General features: G+C 46.3%; 1 protein-coding gene across 2 annotated transcripts in view; it reads right to left on the bottom strand.

Annotated features, from left to right (window-relative positions):
* Nucleotides 1-415: 415 nt before the first annotated feature.
* Cd101 (CD101 molecule) overlaps nt 416-22638 on the bottom strand; it is a 42419-nt gene continuing 20196 nt past the window's right edge. The window contains exons 7-10 of one of the 2 annotated variants that reach the window (XR_009594797.1): nt 19030-19440; nt 14736-15131; nt 4496-4798; nt 416-4327 (exon numbers count right to left, since the gene is read on the bottom strand). Coding sequence is in view for 1 of the 2 variants with exons in the window: in XM_060392976.1 (XP_060248959.1) it covers nt 4599-4798; nt 14736-15131; nt 19030-19440 (1007 nt within the window). In the remaining variant the exon portion in view is untranslated. Of the gene's footprint in view, nt 4799-14735; nt 15132-19029; nt 19441-22638 lie in introns of both variants that reach the window. The other variant, XM_060392976.1, reaches the window with a different exon arrangement.

The following is a 22638-nucleotide window of genomic DNA, read 5'->3' as shown; positions in this document are numbered from 1 at the left end:
ACAGTTATGAAGTAGCAATGAAAATCATTTTACGGTTGGGGTCACCACAACATGAGGAACTGTATTAAGGGCTCACAACACTACAAAGGCTGAGAACCAGCAGTTTAGGATATCCTGGTAAACCTGAATTTTTGTTATTGCACAGTGCTAGTTGACCTGGATAAGTCCTAACCTCTCTGAGCCTTGGTCCCTTTCTTGTGGGATAAAAACAAGCCCTTCTTTGAAGGATGCCAAGAAACTCTATGATGGTGAATAAATTCTGAACAGTCATGAGGAATTAGCATGGCTTGCATCTTGTCACCACTGCATTCATCTTCAGCAATAAATCAGCGTTACATATGTCTCTAAAGACTAAAACTAATGAAAGGAGCAGGCTGCCTTACTCATCTCTGTGTCAGCTCGTCTCGCTTAGAGACGGTGGCGAGGAGTCTCTGGTGGTGAGCTTTCCAACCTTACCGCCAGCCTGCTCAGGAGCATGCCAAGTGAAGAATGGCTTGGACCACACACCAGTCCAGAGAGCCCAAGACTGTTTATTAAGTCAACCAGATACACAACAACTGTAGATGTAATAGGTCAAATCAAGTGTCTCAGGAGCATAATACATGGGTACAAAGGACAGAACGTTAACTAGAAGAGACAGAAGCTGGCAAACAGTCCCTGGAAAGGGTCAGAAGGAAATTGGTTTTGGCTTTATAAGTCACATGATGTTCTAGTTTTCTTTCTGCTGCTTTGAAAACAAAACAAAACAAAACAAAACAAAACAAAAAACATTCCAACCAAAAGCAACCTGGGGAGGAAGGGTTTCTTTGTCTGATACATACGGGTGGCAATCCATCATTGAGGGAAGCTTGAGGCAGAAGCCATGGAGGAGGAGCACTGCTTACTGGCTCAGTCTCTGGTTCACTAAGCTGGCTTCCTTACACAGCCCAGGCCCACCTGCCTAGGGACGGTACTGCCCACAGTGGGCTGGACCCTCCTTTATCAACCAGCAGTCAAGAAAATCACCCAGAGACTTGCCTCCTGCTCAGTCTGACGTAGGCAATTCCTTGATTGAAGTTGACTCTCCAAGTGAGTCCAAGTTGTGCAAAGTTGACAACGAAAACCGACCAGCACACGGTGTCTCCTTAGCAACCTCCCGCCGTGGTCATTTCCTCACAAAGGCGGCCATGCATAGAGTGGAAGAGAATGAGAATGACTATATTCTGGTCAATTATATTTAAAGCGTGGGTGTAGGCTGCATCGGGCCCTGGGGCCGAGGTTTGCCAATCCCCTCGACAAAGCCTTGTCGAGCTGCCAAAGAGGATTTAGAACAAAGCTGAAAGTAAAGCCAGGTGGGGACACAGACCAGGAAAGTTGCAATTACTAAGCACAAGAGAAGCTCTCCATGAGGTTCAAGCACTAAAACAAATACGAGCACAACTCTAGAGAGAATATATATATATATATATATATATTTATGCTGGATCAAAGCTAATTTTATTCAAGAAGCACCACAGCTGGGTGGGTAAAATGCCAGCTGTACAGGCAAGAGGACTTGAGTCCCCAGTGCTGACATAAGAGCAGACTATGCTAACACATGCCTGCAGTCCCAGCTCTGGGTTGGCAGGAGTGGGGGAGGGGAGCACAAGCCTAGCACATCCTGGTGGTTCACTGGCTGGTAGTTCACTGGCTGGTGGTTCACTGGCCAGGTCAAGTCCAAAACAGGTGAGCTCAGGTCCTGTGAGAGAATCTTCAAAAAGGAAAAAAAAAAAAAAAAAATAGGGCAGAGTAGTGATTGAGGAAGACATCCCAGTGTCTACCTCTGGCCTCCGCACACATACACAGGTCCATATATCTACACACTCAGGTCAACACAGAGAACACACACACACACACACACACACACACACACACACGATGCTCAAAAGTTAAGGAGTTTGGGGGTTCAGTGCCTACTGATTGTTGGACCAATAGTGCAATGTGGCCCTAAGGCAATCAGGTGAGCTGTTCATTCCTCCTACGGAAGAGAGCGAGCATCCGGGATGGGGCAGACAATGCCGCTATGGAGGCGAACATATTTCAGTCACCATCCTTTAGCTTACCACAGCGCCTGACAAGCAGGGGCTGTTTCGGGGACGTATTTCCCCTGGCTGCGCTCTGGCTGGAGAAGCTCTGTCTGCCCTAAGAAGGTCTGTCCTGGGGTCAATGGAAAAGAAGTAACACCCGACTTGGAGGTGAAAGGTAAGGAGAGAGGGGGAAAGCAGGGAGGGTACTACAATGGGCCAGACGGGAAGGGCTGCAGCGTATGCCATGACGCTCTGGCCAGGGTTCAATTCAAATGCACGTTGCTTCCAGACATGACAGTTCATGCTTTCTCGAGGGAGGCAGGCAGGTCTCCATGAGTACTAGGCTAGCCCGGTTTATATTGTGAATTCCAGGCCAGCCATAGCTACGAAGTAAAATCCTGGGGGCTGGAGAGATGGCTCAGCAGTTAAGAGCACTGGCTGCTCTTCCAGAGGACCCGGGTCCTTTCCTAGCACCCACATGGCAGCTCACAACCACTTGTAACTTCAGTTCCAAGAGATATCAATGCTCCCTTCTGACCTTAGTGGTCCCTGCATTCGTGTGGAACACAGACATGCCTGCAGGCAAATTACCCTTACACAAAATAAAATAGTAATTTTTTTAAAAGACCTCTAAAAATGGGGGGAGCCACCATATCTATTTCTGAAGACCTCAATCTCATTTTTCTTTTCCTCCTTACCTGGAAGAGAAGCAGTTAATGTGTTGCTTGGTGATTTAAGAAAACATTTGGAATGATTCAAATGAGGCCTTAGAGGAAGTCGGATTAAAGAACCAGCAGGTCTATGGTGGGAGTTGTCACAGCCACTGATAATCTGCTTGCAAAGGAGCAAAGGAACTAATTATCTTTGGAGAGGACTGTGTGCCTGATAAAATAATTAAAAATAAATGGCTCTCCTTAGAAATGCAAATTACTAAGTACTGAAGAAACCCTGGTGGTCACACAGACAATAAATAGATGTGTTATCTGAGGTCCTTTACTTGATTGATTTTCAATTCTGGCTACGACCAGGCCTGCACAGTGGAAACAGCTCTTGAAAGCCTTAAACTATGATGCCTCACCCTTGGGACTTTATATGGTGAAATTAGGAAACTCAGGAATCAGACTTGACCTGCTGCTTCCCTTGAGCCCAAACTCTGACAGGGAACATTACGGCAGACCCCTCTCCCAAGTTCTACTGAAACTGTTCCTCCTACCCAGTACTGTCAAAGAAAAAAAGGCATTGGCCAAGCACTATGGTGGCAGGCTGTGGGGGGTGGGGCAGGGTGAGGAGGAGGTTTTGGGAGTTGGGAGTCAGGGATGTTCTTTAGTAATGACTACTAACTCTTAAATGAGGCATGCCAACATTCTTCTTCTTCTTCTTCTTCTTCTTCTTCTTCTTCTTCTTCTTCTTCTTCTTCTTCCTCCTCCTCCTCCTCCTCCTCCTCTTCCTCCTCCTCCTCCTCCTCCTCTTCCTCCTCCTCCTCCTCCTTCTCCTCTTCATCCTCTTTTTTTTTTTCCCCAAGATAGAGTTTCTCTGTATAGCCCTGGTTTCCCTAGAATTCACTATGTAGACCAGGGTGGCCTCCTCAATCTCAGAGATCCACCTGCCTCTGCCTCCTGCATTCTAGAATTAAAGGTGTTCATACCACTCCCAGCACCAACGCATGCTTCTAATCCCAGCACAAGGAAGATGGCTTTGGTAGGGAGAAGACCACTGTAAATTGGAGGAAAGCCTAGATTACACAGTGCAGGAATATACAGTGAGATCAAGGTCAAGGCTAACCTGGGCTATATTGTAAGACCGTTTCTCAAGAAAAAAAAACAAAAACAAAAACAAAACACAAAAAACCCTCCCCCAAACCATAAAGTACAAAGCCAAATGAAAGCTTCAAAAAGCCCACAACATGTTATCCTTTTGTCAAAGAACCAATATTGATTAGACACCTCCTCTTACACTTTCAGTAGGCATTTGTAAAAGAGATTAGGAAAAAATTGGATTTCTGCCTAGAAAAAAAGTTACATACTGACTGGGGAGTCAGATTCCGGGCAACCGAGTCCATGCTCTCAATTCTTCTTGTTTTCCTGACATGAGGTTTTTCCTACATTTCTTATCTAGAGGAAAATGATTTCCCTCGTGACTGGGCCAAGCTGATGTTTCCAAGGGAATAGGTGATGCTGGAGAGGAAGGAAGGCTCACCAGATGGCGTTCCTCTCTTTCCAGAGGAGGGCTGGACCTCCAGGAGGTGAGGTCCGTGTAAGCTGAGGCAATGATGATATCTACTTCTGAAGGACAAAAAAACAAAAAACAAAAAACAAACAAACAAATAAAAAAGTAAGATGGGTGCTACACAAAGAAATACTTAAAGGGATCTGGTAAACAACATAAGCTCTGGACATGTGCTTTCTGATCCCTAGGTAACTTGGCCAAGGTCTGAAGCAGAATTCATTCACCCTGGCTGGTCCAATCCAGTTCCTCCACACTCCTTCCACCAGCAGGGGCACCTTGAATTCAGCAGCCTTCCCCTTCCTCCCCGGCTTCCTTCCGAAGTGTGCTTCAGTCTCCAGTGGTCCCTTTCATGCCCACCCAGAGAGCTTCTTCTTTCTTTGCATGGAGACTCAGCCGCGACAACTTCCTGGCCTTCCGGTACAAACAGAGGAGGGAAAGGAGCAGAAGCAACAGCACGAGGAAGGGGCAGACGACGAGGAAGTAAAGTAAGGGTTCGGAGGAGCAGATCCGGGAAGGGAAGGTGGGTTCTGCAACCAGAGAGAAACACAGAAGAGAGACATCAGTGTCCGAATTATCTGGGCCAATTAGTCCCGTACACCTCCCTATGCGCTATCATAGGCAGGTCTGTGCAGATAACAGGGCGGCTTGGCACACGCCTTTCATCCTTCAAGAATACAAGGCAGAGCACTGGGAGAACAGGCCGAGGACATTCCCAACACACACCTCTTCCCCTGCCTGGCCATGGCAGCTATAGAGCTGCCAATGACCTACTTACAACCACTAGCCAAAAAAGAAAAGCAAAACAAAAAAGAAACCCTTTCCTTTAATCTTCTTCCCTCAGAAAAGATATGTATAATTCAGCCCTCGTTCTCAACTGTGTAGCTGGCCCTGAATTTTTAACTGAGCTATTCCCACTGCTGCTCCTGAAACTCACAGTGCGCTGAGCTGCCCTCCACAGCAGCTGTAAATATGGAGGAGGGTGCTTCTCTCCCGACCCATGTCACACAGGTAGCCCAGCCCAGCTCCTTGGCCCCCCACGCTCAACTGTTACTTCCTGTATCTAAGCTACTGCACACAGACCCTGTCTGGTTGGATCTCATTTCTCCCAGACTTCTCACACAGCCCAGTTCTCACCCCACCCCCATTTCACACAGCCCTTTGTTTAGGCTCCTTTCTTCCCTGGATTGAGACCATCTAACAACGTCCTAGGTTCCTGCATCACCCACAGCGCCTAGACATGTGCTCAAGAACTTTTGCCGAGTCGAGCAAAACCAAACCGATTGCTGCCACAGGGTCAAAGACACAGTACAGAGGCCTGCCAGAGCATGTGATCCTCGGGGGCTGCAGTCGGCTGGGAGGGCAGCGGCAGCAGAAAAACAAGTGGGGCACTGGGGCCCCTGGCCACTTCCCAAGGAAGCAGGGCTAAGGGGACTCCAGACGCCCCAGGGGCTGGGAAACGGCGCCCTGAGCCAATGGCCAAAGGCCCAGGGTAGAGGCGTTCAGCGGGAAGCCACACGTGTAAGTGCTACCTACCGCTCACCGTAGTCTTCCAATTACGTTTATGACATATTTGAAACCGGGGCTGTTCTGAACAATCCGGCGCTAACAGTGGCTGCGCTTCGCTTGGGAAGCCGCCACGACACGAGCGCTCTCTTCTTCAAAGGTTAAGCCACAGAATTTACGAGATTATAGATTCTCGGCGATAAAAACAGTTTTAATAGGTCATTTCTGACCAACCTCCTGCTGCAAAAAAAAAAAAAAAAAAAGTCCCTTTGGGGCCTCAGAGATGCACTAACTCCGAAGACTGCCTCTTTGCTGGGAATAAAGAGAGAACCCAGACATTTGCTTGAGGCTGGCACTGCGAGCTCCTTGAGGGTGGGGACTGTGTCTTACGTATCCTAGTTTCTTATGAAGCATGTCTTCTAGAAGGCCTCTAAGATCCTGACAAAGGAATCAACTGCCAAGCGTATACCCCATGCCAGAACCGGGGTGGCCACCGTCATGCTATGCAGAGTGACGGTCCTCGGCGGACGTTCTGCTGTCAGTTCTGAAAGAGGTTGGCACGCGGCTACAGAAGCTGGTGGCCTGGATTTTTTTCCTATTCTCCTTTGTAGTTTTCATCTTGCATCTCATTTTTCTCTTCTTGAAAATCAAGAAGATTTTCAAGTGATCAAGGACAGAGACCGATTTTGACCTTTTTTCTTTTGTTTGTTTTGTTCTGAGGCAGAATCTCACAATGTAGCCTGAATGACCCTCGAACTCATGACCTTCCTGCCTCGGCTTCCCAAAGGCGGGGGATTATAGATGTGTGTCACCAAGGCTGGTTTAATTGTTAACTCTTCTCTGTCCTCCTCCTGCATTCTTCTCCCCAGTGATCCAGGTGGACTCTAATTACTCTCCCAAGTCTCATGCGGTGATGCTCGCAAGCATGGTCAAAGAATAGGCCAGACTGCTCAGCCATACTTACTGACAGAAACTTCTTTTTATAGCAACAGCCACTGTCAGGAAATGGCAAGCCCCCTACAGAGAGCCCATCTATGAAAGTGTAAACAGTCTCCTCAGGTGTCCAGACTCCCGAGAATGACAGGCAGCCAGGATTTTCACTTCCCCAAGGAAGTTTACAGACCTCAAGGTTAGACTCCCTGGGCTATCGAAAGGGTACCAGTGTTGATGCATCCCTCCACCCATATGATGGGGTACACTTCAATGAGACGGGCCCTCTTTCTCCCTTTTTTCACATCCTCAGAGCTGTGCATCTTTTTCCTGGAATCTCCTCTCCACTCCACCCCACCCACTCGGCAGCAGGTGAGTCAGATACAGGCTGGCTGCAAACCCATGATGTGAGACCTTCCCCTTCCTGAGACCTCTCAGAGGGGTCCTCCTGCTTTGCCCGTGGGCCTGAACTCTCATTAGGGCTCCCACCATGCTGCTGTCTATCCTTGGCATTAATAACACTGGGAATAAACTTCTTATCCAAAAGGACACTCTGCCTTGGTGTCTTTCTTGACCCCAGACCCAAGACCTTTCATTGAGAGAGGATGGAGCCAGGGAGTCCCTGTTAAAAGACTGGCCATGAGCATTCTGACAGGGGAGTGAATGAGCACCAATTCTGTTTCAGAGAGATCTTGGTTCAAATCTTCCCTCTTTGCTCACTCTTACAAATACTGGATAAGTTATTCACCTCCCCAAATCCTTTGTTACCTTAACAACTAAGCAGGGATAATAAGCTATAAAGCTGCCATATGATGAGATAATATGTAATATAACATTTAATACAATACCTAGGCCATTTGTTGAGTGGACAAGCAATAGACATTGGCTAGAATATTCCTGGGAATGCTGGGAAACTCCCAGGCAACCCTCTCCAAGCTTGCTGAGTCTTCATAGAGACCTCAGCTCCTTAGTTTGGATCTGGAATGTCTGCTAAAGGGCCAGATAGCAAAGGTTTGGCCTCAGCTTGGTGCTACTGGAAAGTAATGGGTCCTTTAAGAGGTGGGGCTCAGTGGGAGGTCAGAGGTCATTGGGAGCACAGCTTTAAAGGGGACAGTGGAATTCTGGTATTCTCTCTGTCTCTGTGTCTCTTTGTCTCTCCCTCTTTTTCTCTCTCTCTCTCTCTCTCTCTGATTCCAGGATGCCAAGAGGTGACAAGCTTCTCACAGTGCTACACTCTCTTACCCACCTTTTTGCTAGCCAAAGCCATGATCAACTTGGGCCTGAAAACCCTAAAACTGTGAGACAAAATAGGTCCTTTATCCTTATATGTTATCTCAGTTCTCTGTCCCAGAGACGGGAAACTGACTAACACAACAGACTTCTCACTTTCTTTCATGGCCAAATCTTTCCCCTCAGTGGAAAAATCAAGTGATCCTTTCGAAGAATCTGGATGTGGTGATTTGAATAGGAAATCCCCATCCATCGCAGACATTTGAACACTTGGTCCCCAATTGTTGGTGCTGTCTGGGGAGGTTCAGGAGGTATGTCCTTGCTGGAGGAAGTATGTCGCTGTGGCAGGCTTTGAGTTTAAAAATCCACACCAATTCTGGTTCGCTCTCCCTGCTTTGTGTTTCCAGTTCAACGGGTGAGCCCTCGGCAGCTTTGCTAGCTGTCATGCCTGCTAACTGCTCCTCTATTTGGCTGTCATGGCCTTTAACCCTCTGGAATCAAAAGTCCAAACCAATTCTTTGTTCTATAAGTTGCCTTGGTCACAGTGTTTCATCACAGCAATAAAAAAGAAACTAATACACTGGCTTTCTCTCCAGTCAGGGGTGGGAGGGAATCAGGAGGTGAGTCCGTGGCAAGTCTTATACAGATGCTGGGATGGCAGTATGATGATGGTGAAATGGGGCAGACACACAGGAAATAGGAAGAAATCTGGCATTGGGCTATTCTGCCCCTGAGACTCTAGCCTTCAGCAGGAAGGAACTGTCTTCGTGGGAGGAGGATGCTCCATTTGGAGCAATCTGCCACCACAGGGCAGCACAGTGCCCTCTTCACAGAGCTGAGTTGGCCAACAGTGAGCAACTGTCAGCTCCAGCGCTTCTCAATTGCCTCCCGGGGGAGGGCACTGTTTGCTCTGGATCCTGCAGTCACCATTTCCCACCATCTGCCTCTCACCCATATTTGGATGAGAACTGGTGACACTCAAAACCATTATAGTTTGGCATTTTGAATCAATCCAAGTAAGTGCCCCAGACTCAATGTACAAGGCCCTGCAGTATGAAGCCAAAAACATAAAGAACACACTTCATCTTGAACAGCTTCCTTCTGCCCACAACCAGGCACACACGAACAGCTTTTCTTTTGGACACTTCCTCAGAAATGCTGATGAGAGAGAGAGAGAGAGAGAGAGAGAGAGAGAGAGAGAGAGAGAGGATAAAGGTGCTTCCAATCTCTCCCCACCTCCATTCAGAACTTGGGCCATGTGAGGTCACTCGAGAGAGCTAGCCCCTGCCAGGAATTAAGAGTAGGCTTGGATCTCTGTAGCAAGTGCATCTCAGAGCAAGTGGCCCCTGACAGCTTCCTGTTTTCGCCTAATTGAAGGTGAGCTTGTTCATTCCTTCATCAGGTGTTAGTTAAGTGCTTTGAGGCAGACCTTGTCAAGTACACTGGGGAAAGGAAACACATGGCCTCTCTAGAAACCTCAGTGCGGTAGGAATGCATGTCTTTTTTAAGAATCCACTTCTAAATAAACCCTCATCTAAATAAAAGCTGAGGTATAATAATGAGTATTATACTGACACAAATAATCCAACCCCATACAAAGCCTTAGGGACTGGCCTATCACTGCATCAAGATGATTTTTTTCAGAACAGTATTACTGGCAGTATGCTTGCCTGGCATGTATACGACCCTGGGTCTGATCCCCAGCGTCATATCAATTTGATGTAATGGAGTAGATGTGTAATCCTATCACTGAAGAGGCAGAGGCAGGGGGATTAGAAGTTGAAGGTTATCCTTGGCTAAATAGCATGTGTGAGGACAGCCTGGGATCTATGAAACCTTAACTAAAAAAAAAAAAAAAAAAATCCCAAATAAAAGGATAACACATTTGTATTTAGGATCTGGAGGTGAGGTTAGAAAGAATCAGCCCTATGGCCCTTACCCTACCGAGTCATCATCATCATAATGGCGGGGCAGCAAGGTCCAGTACATGTCTGTCTGCCTCTGCTCAAGTCATGTGATCCATGGCTCTTTCCTGCACCCTAAAACCAACCTCTGTGGTCAAACAGAGGAGGTGGTAAATTAAATTGTATTTGATTTGGATTCTGTCAACATGCAGAATTGGCACTCAGCAGGAGCAAGACCGCAAGCTGGCAAACATCGGTGCCCATCTTGGGTGTCAGGCCAGAGCTGAAAGACACACAGTGCCTGTGTGTTCTCAGAGTCTGTGTCCGCTAGTGGTGATGTGCGTGGTACAGGTAGCTGCAGGCTGGTGGCTGAGAGAAGGTAAGTCAGAGGGACAGGAAGGCTGAGGTGCAGAAAGGGAAGGGTGGCACGGAGGAGCAGCCAGATGCTGGGCTGTTCTATAGGCTTCACCCCACACACACACACTGTCCCTTCCCCTCTGTACCGCTCCCGGACCTACCAGCTTGAACCCTAAAATTCACCAGTGCTTTCTGCCATTTCTCATGGTCTTCTCTTGCCCTCTGCAGGTCTTGAGGAAGCAACGTGCATCTGACGTGTCTGCTCCCTTACACCTCAGCCACCTCAGGCTGCCTTTCTTATTGCTTTTCTGCTCCCACCATGTTAGGTCCTGAGGAGATGTTCCCATTCTTCGTGTGTATGTGCGGGGGTGGAATATTTGCAGGTGGCTTCCTCTACCACTCTGCCCTGTCCCTTTAAGGCAGGGTCTCTCCTGTACCTGGCTCACGTTACTTTTCACCTAGGCTGGCAGGTAGCAAATCCCCAGAGAGCCTCCTAACTTTGCCTCCAACAGTTCCGGGTCACAAGTGCATATGAGGTCATGCCTGGTTTGTTGCCTGGGTACCGGGACCTGAACTCTGGTTCTCACGGTTGCACGGCAGTGTTCTCAAGCACTCGGGCATCTCTTTAGGCCCCCCGTTCTTTCCTTAAACAGCTGCTTTGTGTTGCTCAGTCTCCTGGGTTTCCCTTGCCTCCTGATAAGCTATTCTGGTTCTCCACTACTGACTCAGGGTGCTTCGCCTTGGGTGTCCCTCCTTGAGCGTCATTACTGGCCACACAATGATAGTTCCTAGTGTACAAGTCGGGTGCAGTTTCACCTATGGAATTCCCACTATCTCCCAGATAAACGCTTCTTGGAAATTCTCTCTGAGTTGTGTAAGCTCAGTTTACACACATTGGACCTATCTCCCCTGCTAAGCCTTGGTTTGCTTGCTTGGTAAATGACCTCTACCTAAGCCCCAGTACAAATCTGCCTCCTCTGCTCGCTCACTGCCCACGGACTGTCTATACAATCAACCTCCTAATGCCTTCTGCTTATTCTTCCCTCCTGCTCACTAGCGCTGCCTGAGCTCATGCCTCCATCTTGCCTCATCTTGGCTATAGTTTCATGGAGCTCTTCCTCCCTCCACTTCAGTCTCTCTGCTGCACCCAATGGGAACTTTCTAGATGTGACTGCAGTGGGGTCACTGCCATCCTTGAATTTATTCAGTAGCACCCCATAAGCACCTCGATAAAGTGCCCCCTCACTTTCTACACTAAGCGCATACACTGAGCTCGTGCCTGTCCCCACCTTCACGCCCTCATCTCTTAGCCTTGTATTATATGCTCTGAGTTGCAGTCCTTCCTAACCAGGTTCCCTCGCTCTGACATGAAGTTTTATATCCTTTTGCCGTCTTGTGTACCTTTCCCTAAGATAGTTTTCTCTTTTCTCATACATCCATGCTCTAGGGAACCTTCCCAGATTGCATCCCTACTGGACTCTCCACTCCAGTTCAGCTGCTCCCTCAGCATCCCGAGACTACGTCTCCGATGACAATTATCACAGTGGGTTCAACTTTCCCCATTCTGTAAGAACAATCTCTGCCTTATGCAGTTTTGTGTGCTCATATGATTATTTATTGAGAAAGCTTAAATGGTCTGCAACTATTATATAGACGGGTATAAGCATATGTATGTATGTATGAATGTATGGTGGTGTATGAGTCATCAGTGTCACAGAATCTGCAATCACCCAGAGACAGGCAAATCTGTGGAGGATCATCTTGATTATGTTAACTGAAGTGGGAAGGCTTGCCCACTGTGGGCGGCACCATTCCTTAGACTAAGATCCTAAAAAGGAGGAAGTGAGCTGAGCATAAGCACTCATTGCTGACTTCTTCCTTACTGCAGATACAATGAAACAAGGCACTTCAAGCTCCTGCCTCATTGACTTTCTTACCATGATGAACTGTATCTTTTTTGGGTTTTTTTTTTTTTTGCCCAAACAGGGTTTCTCTGTGTAATCCTGGCTGTCCTGGAACTAACTCTGTAGACCAAGCTGGCCTCCAACTTGCAGATCCACCTGCCTCTTTCTTCCAAATGCTGGGGTTAAAGGCAAGTGTCATCACTGCCCAGCTGAACTGTATCTTTGAACTAGAAGCCATAATTAATCTTTTCTCCTCTTAAGTTGCATGCTGTTTTATGACAGCAGCATGAAAAGAAATTATGACAGTGTGTGTATATGTATGTAACAAGTTTGGTTCAAGGCATAAAGGAAAAGGAGTTAACATTTATTCAAACCTTATAACATGCCAGTGTCTCTACCAGGTTTTTAAAAAAATTGTATTATATCCTGTTTTTATGAGAAAGCCAAATATCATACAAGAAACATGGTCTGATGACATGGTTGGTAGGTGGTGGGGCTGCTATCTGAGCTTAAGCTTATCTGACTCTAACCCCTAAGTACTTTTTAATCACTCCAGACTCTCCCCCTAACCGCCAGCCAGGAGCAGCAGGGTGGAACAGGCCAATTGCTCCATCACAGGCTTTCCTTGAGAACACATAATGTTAGTTGCAATGAAAACCCTGTTGGCCATGGCACAAGCTGGAGAGCTTTTTCAGAGGAGACACAAACGACTCTATTTTTTAATGTCTCCTTCCAGAATTCATTTTTTACACCTGTTCTGCATGATCTCACATAGATTATGCTGTACAGCGTCTCACCTGTCTCAGAGGAGATGTGCTTGCTAGTCACGGAATCTGTCCTTTTTATGGTTGTTATCTATTTATTCTACTGTAAAAACTGCTGACTCTATAGAGCCCATGAATTCCAGAGGAAAACATTTGTGGGGTGTGCCCAGATGTGTGGAGTATCCTCTAATTGTTGGGATAAGAAGCTGATAAAAGAAATCTGCCTGGACACTTGGAAGAAAAAAAGCATTACTGAAGACTGGATGTGAGGGAAGGATGGCGAAGCCCTGAAGACTAGACAGGGAGAGAGAATGGTGGAGCCCCAGACATGGAGTCAGATGGAGCCTGATGGGATGCAGTGAGGCCCTCTTTGCCTGGGAGGAATTGCCATTCACATCCTTCCCCTTACAGGGACTGTCACCAAAGCCAGCTGGTCTCCTAAAAATGTCAACTGTATAATAAATCCCATTTATCTTTCCTGAGGTGGAGTACCAAGACTCTGCCTTAGTTTTCCTAGTGATGCTTTTCCAACGTAAGCTCAGCCTGTAGTCCACCTTTCACCTATTTGAGTCTTAGTGGCATGGAAAGAAGTAGCTAAGATAATGAGCTGGCAGATACTATCCCTAGCCACAGTTTATTAGTCTAGCTGGAAGAGACCACTCTTTTTATTAACACATGCCTAATAGATGTCCATCATATGTCTGATACTGCATTAAGCTGAGACATTGGCTGAGGATGACTTTCCCATATAAAGAAAGTCACTCTTTGGTCAAAGGCCTTTGGGTGATGGTTCTCTTTGTTGGAGTCTATAAGGCAGCTCTATGTGCCATCCATCTTTCTTTGACGTTTTCCCAGACACAGTGATACAAGGGAAGGAGGACACCAAATGACTATTGCTATCATTTTGGCCTTAAGTGATTATCTCATCCTCTAATAGGTCCATGTGGAAAAGACTTGCTCCTCAGTTTGGTTTCACTAGGAGGTGGTGGGGCCTTTAGGAGATGGTTCTAACGGGAGAGCTTCCTGTCACTGAAAGCATGGCACTGGAGGGGGACAGGGAGACAACAACTTTTCCTCTCTCTCTCTCTCTCTCTCTCTCTCTCTCTCCGTCTCTCTCTCTCTCTCTTTCTCATCCGAGCTATGAGGTAAGTGGTTTTGCTTCCTCAGCCACACGCTCCTGTCATGGTGTGCTGCTGCAGACCCAGTCACAGGACCAAATGACCACAGACCAGAGTCTCTAAAGCTTTGAGCCACAACAGTCATTCAAGTTGGCTATGTTTGACTAGCAATATTATCAAAGCCCTGACAGTTTGGTGAAGAGGCAGACAGACAGAGAGACAGACACAGATACAGAGAGAAACAGGAAAGAGCAAGAGACAGACAGACAGACAGAAACACAGAGAGAGACAGAGATCCCAGCACTGGTTCTTCTCTTGATCAAGGGAGTATTTGGGAGCAACCGACTGTGATTCAGGTGTGTAAAACAGCAGCATTATCGCCGCAACCATCACCTCATTCTGCATTGTTTTCTTTTCCACTACAAAACAGCATCTGGAGATTAGAGGAGCAGCCAGGAGGTAAGAACTGTGCTGGCTGTACGTGCTCTTCTGATATTGGAGGCACACACGGAGTTGTGGGCCTTTTGCTTGGGAAGGGAAGGTCAGGACAGGTCAGATGCGCCCATTAGTCAAGTGTGTGCCCAAACCCCACGTAGACCTTGCTGCTTGAGTTACTATGGAGAGAGGCAGAAAAGTCATCTCCTTTAAGGAATCTGAAAAAGTGCCCTTAGCCTGACAAAAGAAAGGCTGGGAGGGAGCACCGAGGGGAGCCGGGTATGTCTATGAGCCAGCGGCTGATTGACCCCCGAGTTACCTGAGGACAGCACCCTGAGCACCATCCGTGGCGACTCATCCGAGGCTTGGTTGATCCACCTGCCCGGGTGGCCATGTTGTCGCCACTCCGTCACCCTGCACCAATACGCGCCGGCATCGTCCACCTCCACCCGACGCAGCTTCAGGATGAAGTCCGTGGGAGAGGCGCGGTAGCAGTGCAGGAGCCTCCCGCGGCCCGCCGGGCCGTACTCCAGCAGGCCGTCGTATTGCAGGTGCACCAGCATCTGACCCGCCGCGTTTCCTCTGCTCCGGTACCACGTCACGGAGTACAGCGAGGCAGTGCCGCCTGGGCCGTCCAGGCTGCAGCCGATGTCCACCTCTCCGTGCTCGCTGGCGTTTCCCATCCAGCTCACTTTGGAGACTCGGACCTGACTTCCTACGAGGCAAAGTGGTGGATGGTTAGAGAAAAGCAGACTTCCGGCCCGCTCACCTCTGAGCCCCACATCATTTCCACATCATTTCCTCATTGGCATTCTCCAGACATTAGGACCTTCATCATTAATGTTTTCCTTTCATCCTTCTTCACACTTGCCGGAAGATTCTCTGCTACGAACCAAGCTAAACACTTCCCTCTTTTAGCCTGACCTCTTGCCTGATAGAGCTTCCTACCAAAATAGACACAACCTCAGCTGGGCTTGAAGCTTTTGCCTGACTTTGAACTTCCTCCTTGATTTCCCACAGGTGCCGTTCACAACTTTCAGTACTCCGCATGTTATGTACCGTCCTAGTACTGCTCCTCATGAAATCACCTTCTCCCACCACACCCGGATACTATCCATTGTTCAGACACACTGAGAGACAGAACAGAGATCCAAGTGTCAGGATACCGTCTCCGTTATTAATTAGCATGCCTTAAAGAGCTTTGGGCCTTCCTTTTTCCCCCTCCCCCACTGACCAGCAGGTGAGGACTTGGAATGGCACCCCCAATATTTATAACAAGGAAAAAAAAAACAGAAAGTTAAGGCCGGAAATTACAGTGTACGTTACATTTTCAACTCTGCTACAAATCCATTTATTAATCTGTTTTGTTGTTCTTAAATTTTTTTTTCGGATCTTAGACTATGTTTAGTCTAATTAGTATTTACTTGTCCTTCATGGGGAATCACGTGAAATCTTAATTCATATAAAATCTTCTGTGTCCTTGCCTCCGGCCACCCCCTCTTTGGTTGCAAGCTGGTTTCTGATCCAAAGCGGAACTCCACCAAGGTCCAGTTTCAAGCTCAAGAGACCCGTTCGGCCTTGCTTTTGTTTTCACTTTGGCTTTTGTCACTAAGGTTTATTCTCTTCTTGAAATTTGAAAGAAAATCTCCTGTTACAGTGATGACCAGCCTGCCTCAGTATCTTATCTCCCTGCACCTTATTCTTGAATTCATTCCTGACCCAGGTGGGCAGTGGCAACCCACAGTCTCATGGAGGTTGGCGTCTTGGTATTTTAAGAGACTCTGGTTAACTACACACATTCGCAAGGTGAGAAATGTCATCCCGTGACATTAGTTAGGTTTTTGTTTTGTCTTGTTTTTGTTTTTGCTTTTATCACCCGGACAAAAATACCTGAGCAAAACAACTAAAGGAAGTAAAGATTTATTAGTTTCAGGCTCCATGGTCCAATAACACCTATATTCTGCAGTCTACAAACCTAGCACCATGTAGATGGCTGATAAAGCTTAAAATTAGCATGACTTATGACCAGGAGTCCTTGTACCATGGCTTCAGTGGCCTCTTATGTGGCTAAGCCCAGTAAAATGGATCCTACAGAACCAACTTCCTACAAAGCTCAGTGTGAGCAGCGGACCCCAGCCATGTTGTTCTCACTTCAAGGGAAAGCCATAAAAAAAGAAAAAAAAATTCATTAGCTCAGGGTAGTCTGTGCCTAAGCCAGAATGTCTTTGAAGTTGTGTTCCTTCTGCCTCAGTCTTCCTAGTTGAATGCTATCACACCTGGCTGTCAATTGAAAATTTTTCTCAAGGAATTTATTCTTTTACATTCTTAAGTCTTTGATGGGTGGGTCTAGCCAATTCCTGAGATGCCTCCAAGGTACCTTTTCTTTTGTACTGGTGCAAAATATGTGGACCAATCTCTAGCAGTCATCCTTTCCTTGACCCTCTGCCCCAACTTTATTGGGCAGATGCCAAGGTTTTCACATCTTTCTGCTCTGTTTTTGCTCCTAATTGTCACTGTAAACCTGGCTAAAAGGAGTTAGCATTAACCATGCCATAGCTCGAGTTGCTATGAATTTTTTTCCTTTTCTTTTGAGTTCAACCTCACTCAAGTCTCAGAGAATGAACAAAATATTTGCCAGAACTCAACAACATGAATAGAGTCCTCATTTCATGAGCACAGTCTGTCCATATTCCTACCAGATTTTTTTTTCCACCAGAATTGCTCATTAATCTCTGCTTAAAACATTCTAGCAATGTTCTGGCCTGCTTCTCCAAACTCTTCCCTCAAACCAGTTTCAAGTGCTTAAGAACTAGCTCATCAGTTGGGGTCACAGCATTGACCCCACCTCTCTGGAATCAGTTTCCTATATTAGTGTTTTGTTGTTGTTGCAGCAAATACCTAAAAGAAAGAGTTTAGAGAAAGAGATGTTTATTCTGTTGACAGCATCAGAGATTTTGGTCCAGAGTCATCTAGATCCATTGTTTTGGGCCTAAGGTGAGGCAGAATTTCATAGTGTTGGAGCATGCAGCAAAAGCTGCTCTCAGGACGGCAAGGAGGTAGAGAGAGTGCATGCCTACAGCCACGGGCTTCCTTCCTCTTCCACGGTATTCTGTCGGGGACCCCCAGCATATCTGAGGATGCTCTACATATCCCGGCAGGTCTCCCCTTAGCTAATCCTCTCTGGAAATGTTCTCATAAATACACCCAAGGTGGACTCTACTATCTTCCCAGGCACCTCTCAATGCAATTGATTTGATGGTGCAGACTGTGAGAATTTTCTGATCTACCAGAAGATCTAACAATGAGGCCATATTTCTACCTGGCAAACAGGGGCTTGAGCCAAGAGATGTTGCCTCCGTAAAACGTGCAGGCACACACAGGCACACAAGTGTTTGGCTAGGACAACTGGAAGACAGGGATAGCAGTTGCATAAGGAGACAAAGCAATCATGAGGGTCAGAAGAGATAATAAATGCGACGGGGTGTGTGTGGCCTCCGGGGCATCCAAGTAGAAGTTAACAGTAGGGTCCAAAAGCCTAAGGCTTACACTCTCTAAACCCAGGGATTTCGGGTGATTATCTTCTAGGTGATAGTTAAAGCCAGGGCAGTGCTTTAGAAGATCTGAGAAAAGCAGAGACTACGAACAGAAGAGCCTGGGATCGCTCGCTCCCTGAGGAGCACCCAAGCTTAACAAAGAAAGGGGAGGGACCACAAGAGAAAGGAGCCTGGACAGAGGAAGAGATCTCTCCCTATGCTATGTTTTACCTCTGCTTCTCTCACAGAAGCTCACCAGGGGCAGGAGCTGTGTCTTATCTTTGCAGTCCTGTTTCTGGCAAATGGGAATGCCTAGTTACAATCTTAGGGTTTTGTTTTTGTTTTTGTATTATCATCAGCTTGAAATCAGTACTTTAAGCACCCCATTAGATCAAATTAGATACATCACACTGTTGGCTCTTGTCCAGTTCCTTAGCCGTGGTACCCATCTGTTGACTTTAATCAACAGTTAGACGTGACCCAGCCAGGACTGAGAGACCTAGTCAAGCCTGTCTGCATACAGACAGCAGCACTTGTAGACTAGCTGGAATGGATGGAAGTCCCATTACATTTTTAAAGATCTCCAGAGGTGGAGAAGACTCCCCCAGTAAGCCATTCCAACAGTTAACTACTCTTATTTGCCTTATGTTTAGGCAGCCAAATGTTGAAAAGCAATTTCTCCACACATCCCTATAGAGTTGTACAGTTTCTGTTCACAGTGGGAGAAATATGCTTCGTATTACTCTTTCTCTGCCAAATTACAGTAGGGCCCCACCGGAGTGACACAGCTTGTTATTATAGAGATCTGGAGATACGATTCCCTGGGCAGCTGCACGGACCAGGCTGCCAAGCTGATAAGGAAACCAGGCAAAGGGATCTTGTTCTCTTTTGAGCTTGAAACCTCATACTGATTCACCTTAAGCAACCTCTCCTCCTCTGGTGGGTTACCAGGTCCTTTAGTCATTTATAGGTGCCTATTATTTCTATGGTCCAGATTATATTTTTTAATCTCTCTATAGTCACACCCTAAAGGCTGCTAAAGAAAATCCTATAGGAAAACAATACTCTTCGAAGGCTCACCTGTAGGCCTGAGTCTCAATTCTGTGGATCCTGAAGTCTTTCTTTCAAGCCTTTGCCAAGTGCCATCTGTAGACAAGAGCCATTCCTCCACTGCACAGTGGTAGAAGCCCTGGTTACTGTCTTCCATGCTCAGAATGCTCAGCAGAAATAAGTCTTGGGAAACTTTCTCAGAATGAAATTTTTGCTTGCTCCGAGGGGTTTGAAATTCATCCCCATATTTTACGACATGGGTTTGGTCCGTTTCTAGGATCTTCAGATAGGATGCATTTGCAGAGATGGGAGAGAAGTACCAAATGATGGCTAGAAAAAGGTTTCCAGTAGATCGGGACAAGATGGCACATTCTATGTGAGTGCTGGTGCTGATGGAGAGCTCTTGGACCTGATTGCTTGAGTTCACTCTCAGTTTGCTCTCTGGAAAAAAAGAAAAAAAGAAAAGAAAAGAAAAGAGTTACTTTGCCAGGGAAAAAAACCCATCAAAAACAAACAAACAAACAAACAAAAACAAAAACAAAAATGGCATTGTAAGCTGGCATGTGAATTAGGGCAAAACAGCCTCTACAGCAGCAGTGGTTCTCAACCTTCTTAATCCTGTGACACTTTAATACCCTTCCTCATGCTGTGGTGCCCACCAATCATGAAATTATTTTGTTGCTACTTCATAACTGTAGTTTTGCTACCGCAAAATTATGTAAATATACGATATGCAGGCTATCCGATGTGTGACCTGATGTTAAGCACCTCTACTCTGCAGCCATCGTGTGGGTAAATTCTCTCCCAGCAGCTGCCCAGCTGTTCATTCATCTTCCATACGACTCAAGAGCTGACGAAGCTGTCTTTTCCATCTTTAAGCTCTGTCCATCTCACAAGCTGCTCGTGGGGAAGAAGAGCTGCAAATGTGACCCGACACAAAATTACATACTTACTTCATAGCCTATGAGAGTTTGGTACTTTGACTGGATATAAACTTTCCAGATGAAAATATTTCGTTACCATGCCAAAAGACTAGACACCCCTGTGAGAATTCTGTGTGACTGCAAGTCGGTGGTTCTCTCTTCCTTCATAGCGTCTTCCTGCTGGTCCTCCTTCTACCCTTCCCATGTGAGGAGGAGGAGAGCCACGGGGAAAAGCCCAGCTCTTCCCCATGTGATAATACGGTTGTATTTAAGCAGAGCAATCTCTTCCATAGCATGTTTGCATCACTTTGAGAGAAAATGAGACCATGAGCGCTCTGTCTGCGTGTGTTTACTGTCTGAACTACTTCTGGATGCCCAATTTGTCAAAGTCTAGTTAGAGCTGCCTTCAGACATGAGTAAACAAGAGGAAATTGTGCGTGGACTATTAAAATTCTGTCTTTGCAGGCATTCCTTTGTGAGAATATTATATGGATATGGACTCTGTGGCTTTTAACACCAGTGATTTTTCCTTTGTCATAAGATGCATAATAAATCTCACAAATCTTGTTTTCATTCATTCTTGTTGATCAATCTACTTTTGTTGATATTGCCATTAGGTCCCTTAATTTCCCCTTCAACAAACATTTGTTAGTTACATATGATATCACATACTAGGCTATTCTAGGTATTTTGTGACTAACTCCTGTTAGTGACTCACAGTTTACAGGAAGATGTACAGCAGGAACAAAGACTTCCAGATTATATAATTGGTCACCCATGTAGGACAGAGATATGCAGAAAAGCAACAAATATCAGGACCATCGACTGATTTACCTAACCCAAGAACAGGAATGAGGACAGACTTCCTGGAGGAGGCAAACCCGAACTGAATCTTGAAGATTAATAGCAACCATTCAGATGAATAGAAGGCAAAAGAATTCCACACAAAAGGAACGATTTGAATAAGTCCCTGAACATGAGAGTACAGTGAGAATTTCAGAATTTGGTTTCCTTAAAAACATGGAACATATTAGAAGAATATGTTTTTGTTTTAATCCCATGTATGGGGATATAGAGCTGCTTTGCAGTAGCTGCCCCGTGCTCTGGTAGAGGCGTGATTTTGCCAGCTGCAGAGAGTTTCTTCGATTATGTGATATTTGGAAGTCTGGGGACTTTTCAGAGGGTATATAAATTCGATTGGTTGTCAGCTGTTGGTCTCACTTTATTAAGCAGTCATGCACAACAAAGAAATAAGACGGAGGAGAAGGAAAAGGAAGAAGAAGAAGAAATTAGATATTTTGACAGTGAAGATAAAACTTGCTCCAAGGAACTCAATGCTCCTAATCAGCCAGAAGTAGTCTAATGAAAATATCACTTCATTTCCAGCCCCTGACTTTATTCAGAGATCCCTTTCCTTTCCTCTTTATCCTTTTCCCCCCCTCATATCTAGTGTTATGGGGTTGAAAGTGTGGGAAAAGGGAGAAAGGAAGTGTGGAAGAAATAAGAACCCACAAAGTAGTAAAAGACCAGCTACGTGAACGTAAAGGTGGATAATTGAATCCAGGCAGTTCAGTGAGGTCGGAAGTCGGAGCTAAGATGGAAAGTAGGAGGCACTAGAGAAACAGGTGGTTAGGATTATTGAAGATCTTTCATCTCTTGCCATGGGAGTCTGGATGTGAGGAGGACTCAGTTTTCCACCTGTGGCTCTGGGAAGTGGTGAGGACCAGCAATCACATCATGGACAATACGGAAGGGGTATCTTTGGACGGTGATGATGACTTATTCACACTGAGAATAGGTGTATCATGGAAGCAGTTAGGTGTGCATCTCAAGACCAGAAGAGAAACGATTCTGGATAATGAACATGGAAGTTGTCAATGGGTGCATTGTATCGATGGACAGAACTTTTTTTTACTCTAGAAAAGTGTGGAGAGTCAGGGACGTACCAAACTTGAATCCAAATGAATGTGGGTTTTGTTGTTGTTGTTTATATTGTTTTTAAGACACTGGGCTCTGTGGTATAAGTGCTTATCTATCATGGAGGAGAATTGGAAGTTCAAGGTCATCCTTGGCTATATAAAAAGTGATATTATCCTGAGTTTAGGTGGAGGGGAGGAAAGAAAAGCAAAACATAGTAGCAGACACCTGCAATCCTAGCCCTTAGCGGGTTGAGGCAAGAGGACTAAGAGTTTCAGGCCAATCTGCACGACAAAAACAAACAAACAAAAAATTAAAATAGTGACTCAATGGAGAATGAGAAGGAATCTTTAGTGTTAGAAAGGCCGCCTCGTGCCATGGGGCTGAGAGCAACAAAAAGAAAGTTTGTGGAAGCGATCTCAAACACCGTGGGAAGGACGGGTAAATTAAGGAATACTTCATGGGCAAGGACACTGCTATCAACAACAGTGTGTCTCAGCAGCAAGAGCGGGCGGTGGCCGCCACGCCCGAGGGCCCACTTTGAGTGCACAGCAACACACCCCAGTCCACATGCACACCAGCCATTTACAGAGACGGTGACTGAGACAGGGGTAGGTTAAGTGACTCTTCCAAACCTAGTGCTCATCACATCTGAGCGATCTCGAAGTCGCTCCTTGTCACCAGTCAGGAGAGAGGAAGCGCATGGCATGGCAGCCATCCTTGAGGCTGGGTTTTCCTGGGTTTACACTGTTAGCCTTTGAGTTCTGTTATTAAGACTGAATTTGACCGGAACCATAAA

The sequence above is a fragment of the Meriones unguiculatus genome, chromosome 10, assembly GCF_030254825.1.
Source record: "Meriones unguiculatus strain TT.TT164.6M chromosome 10, Bangor_MerUng_6.1, whole genome shotgun sequence".
Lineage (NCBI taxonomy): Eukaryota > Metazoa > Chordata > Mammalia > Rodentia > Muridae > Meriones > Meriones unguiculatus.
The sequence above is the reverse complement of the archived record's forward strand: the minus strand, read 5'-3'. Positions and strand labels throughout refer to the sequence as shown.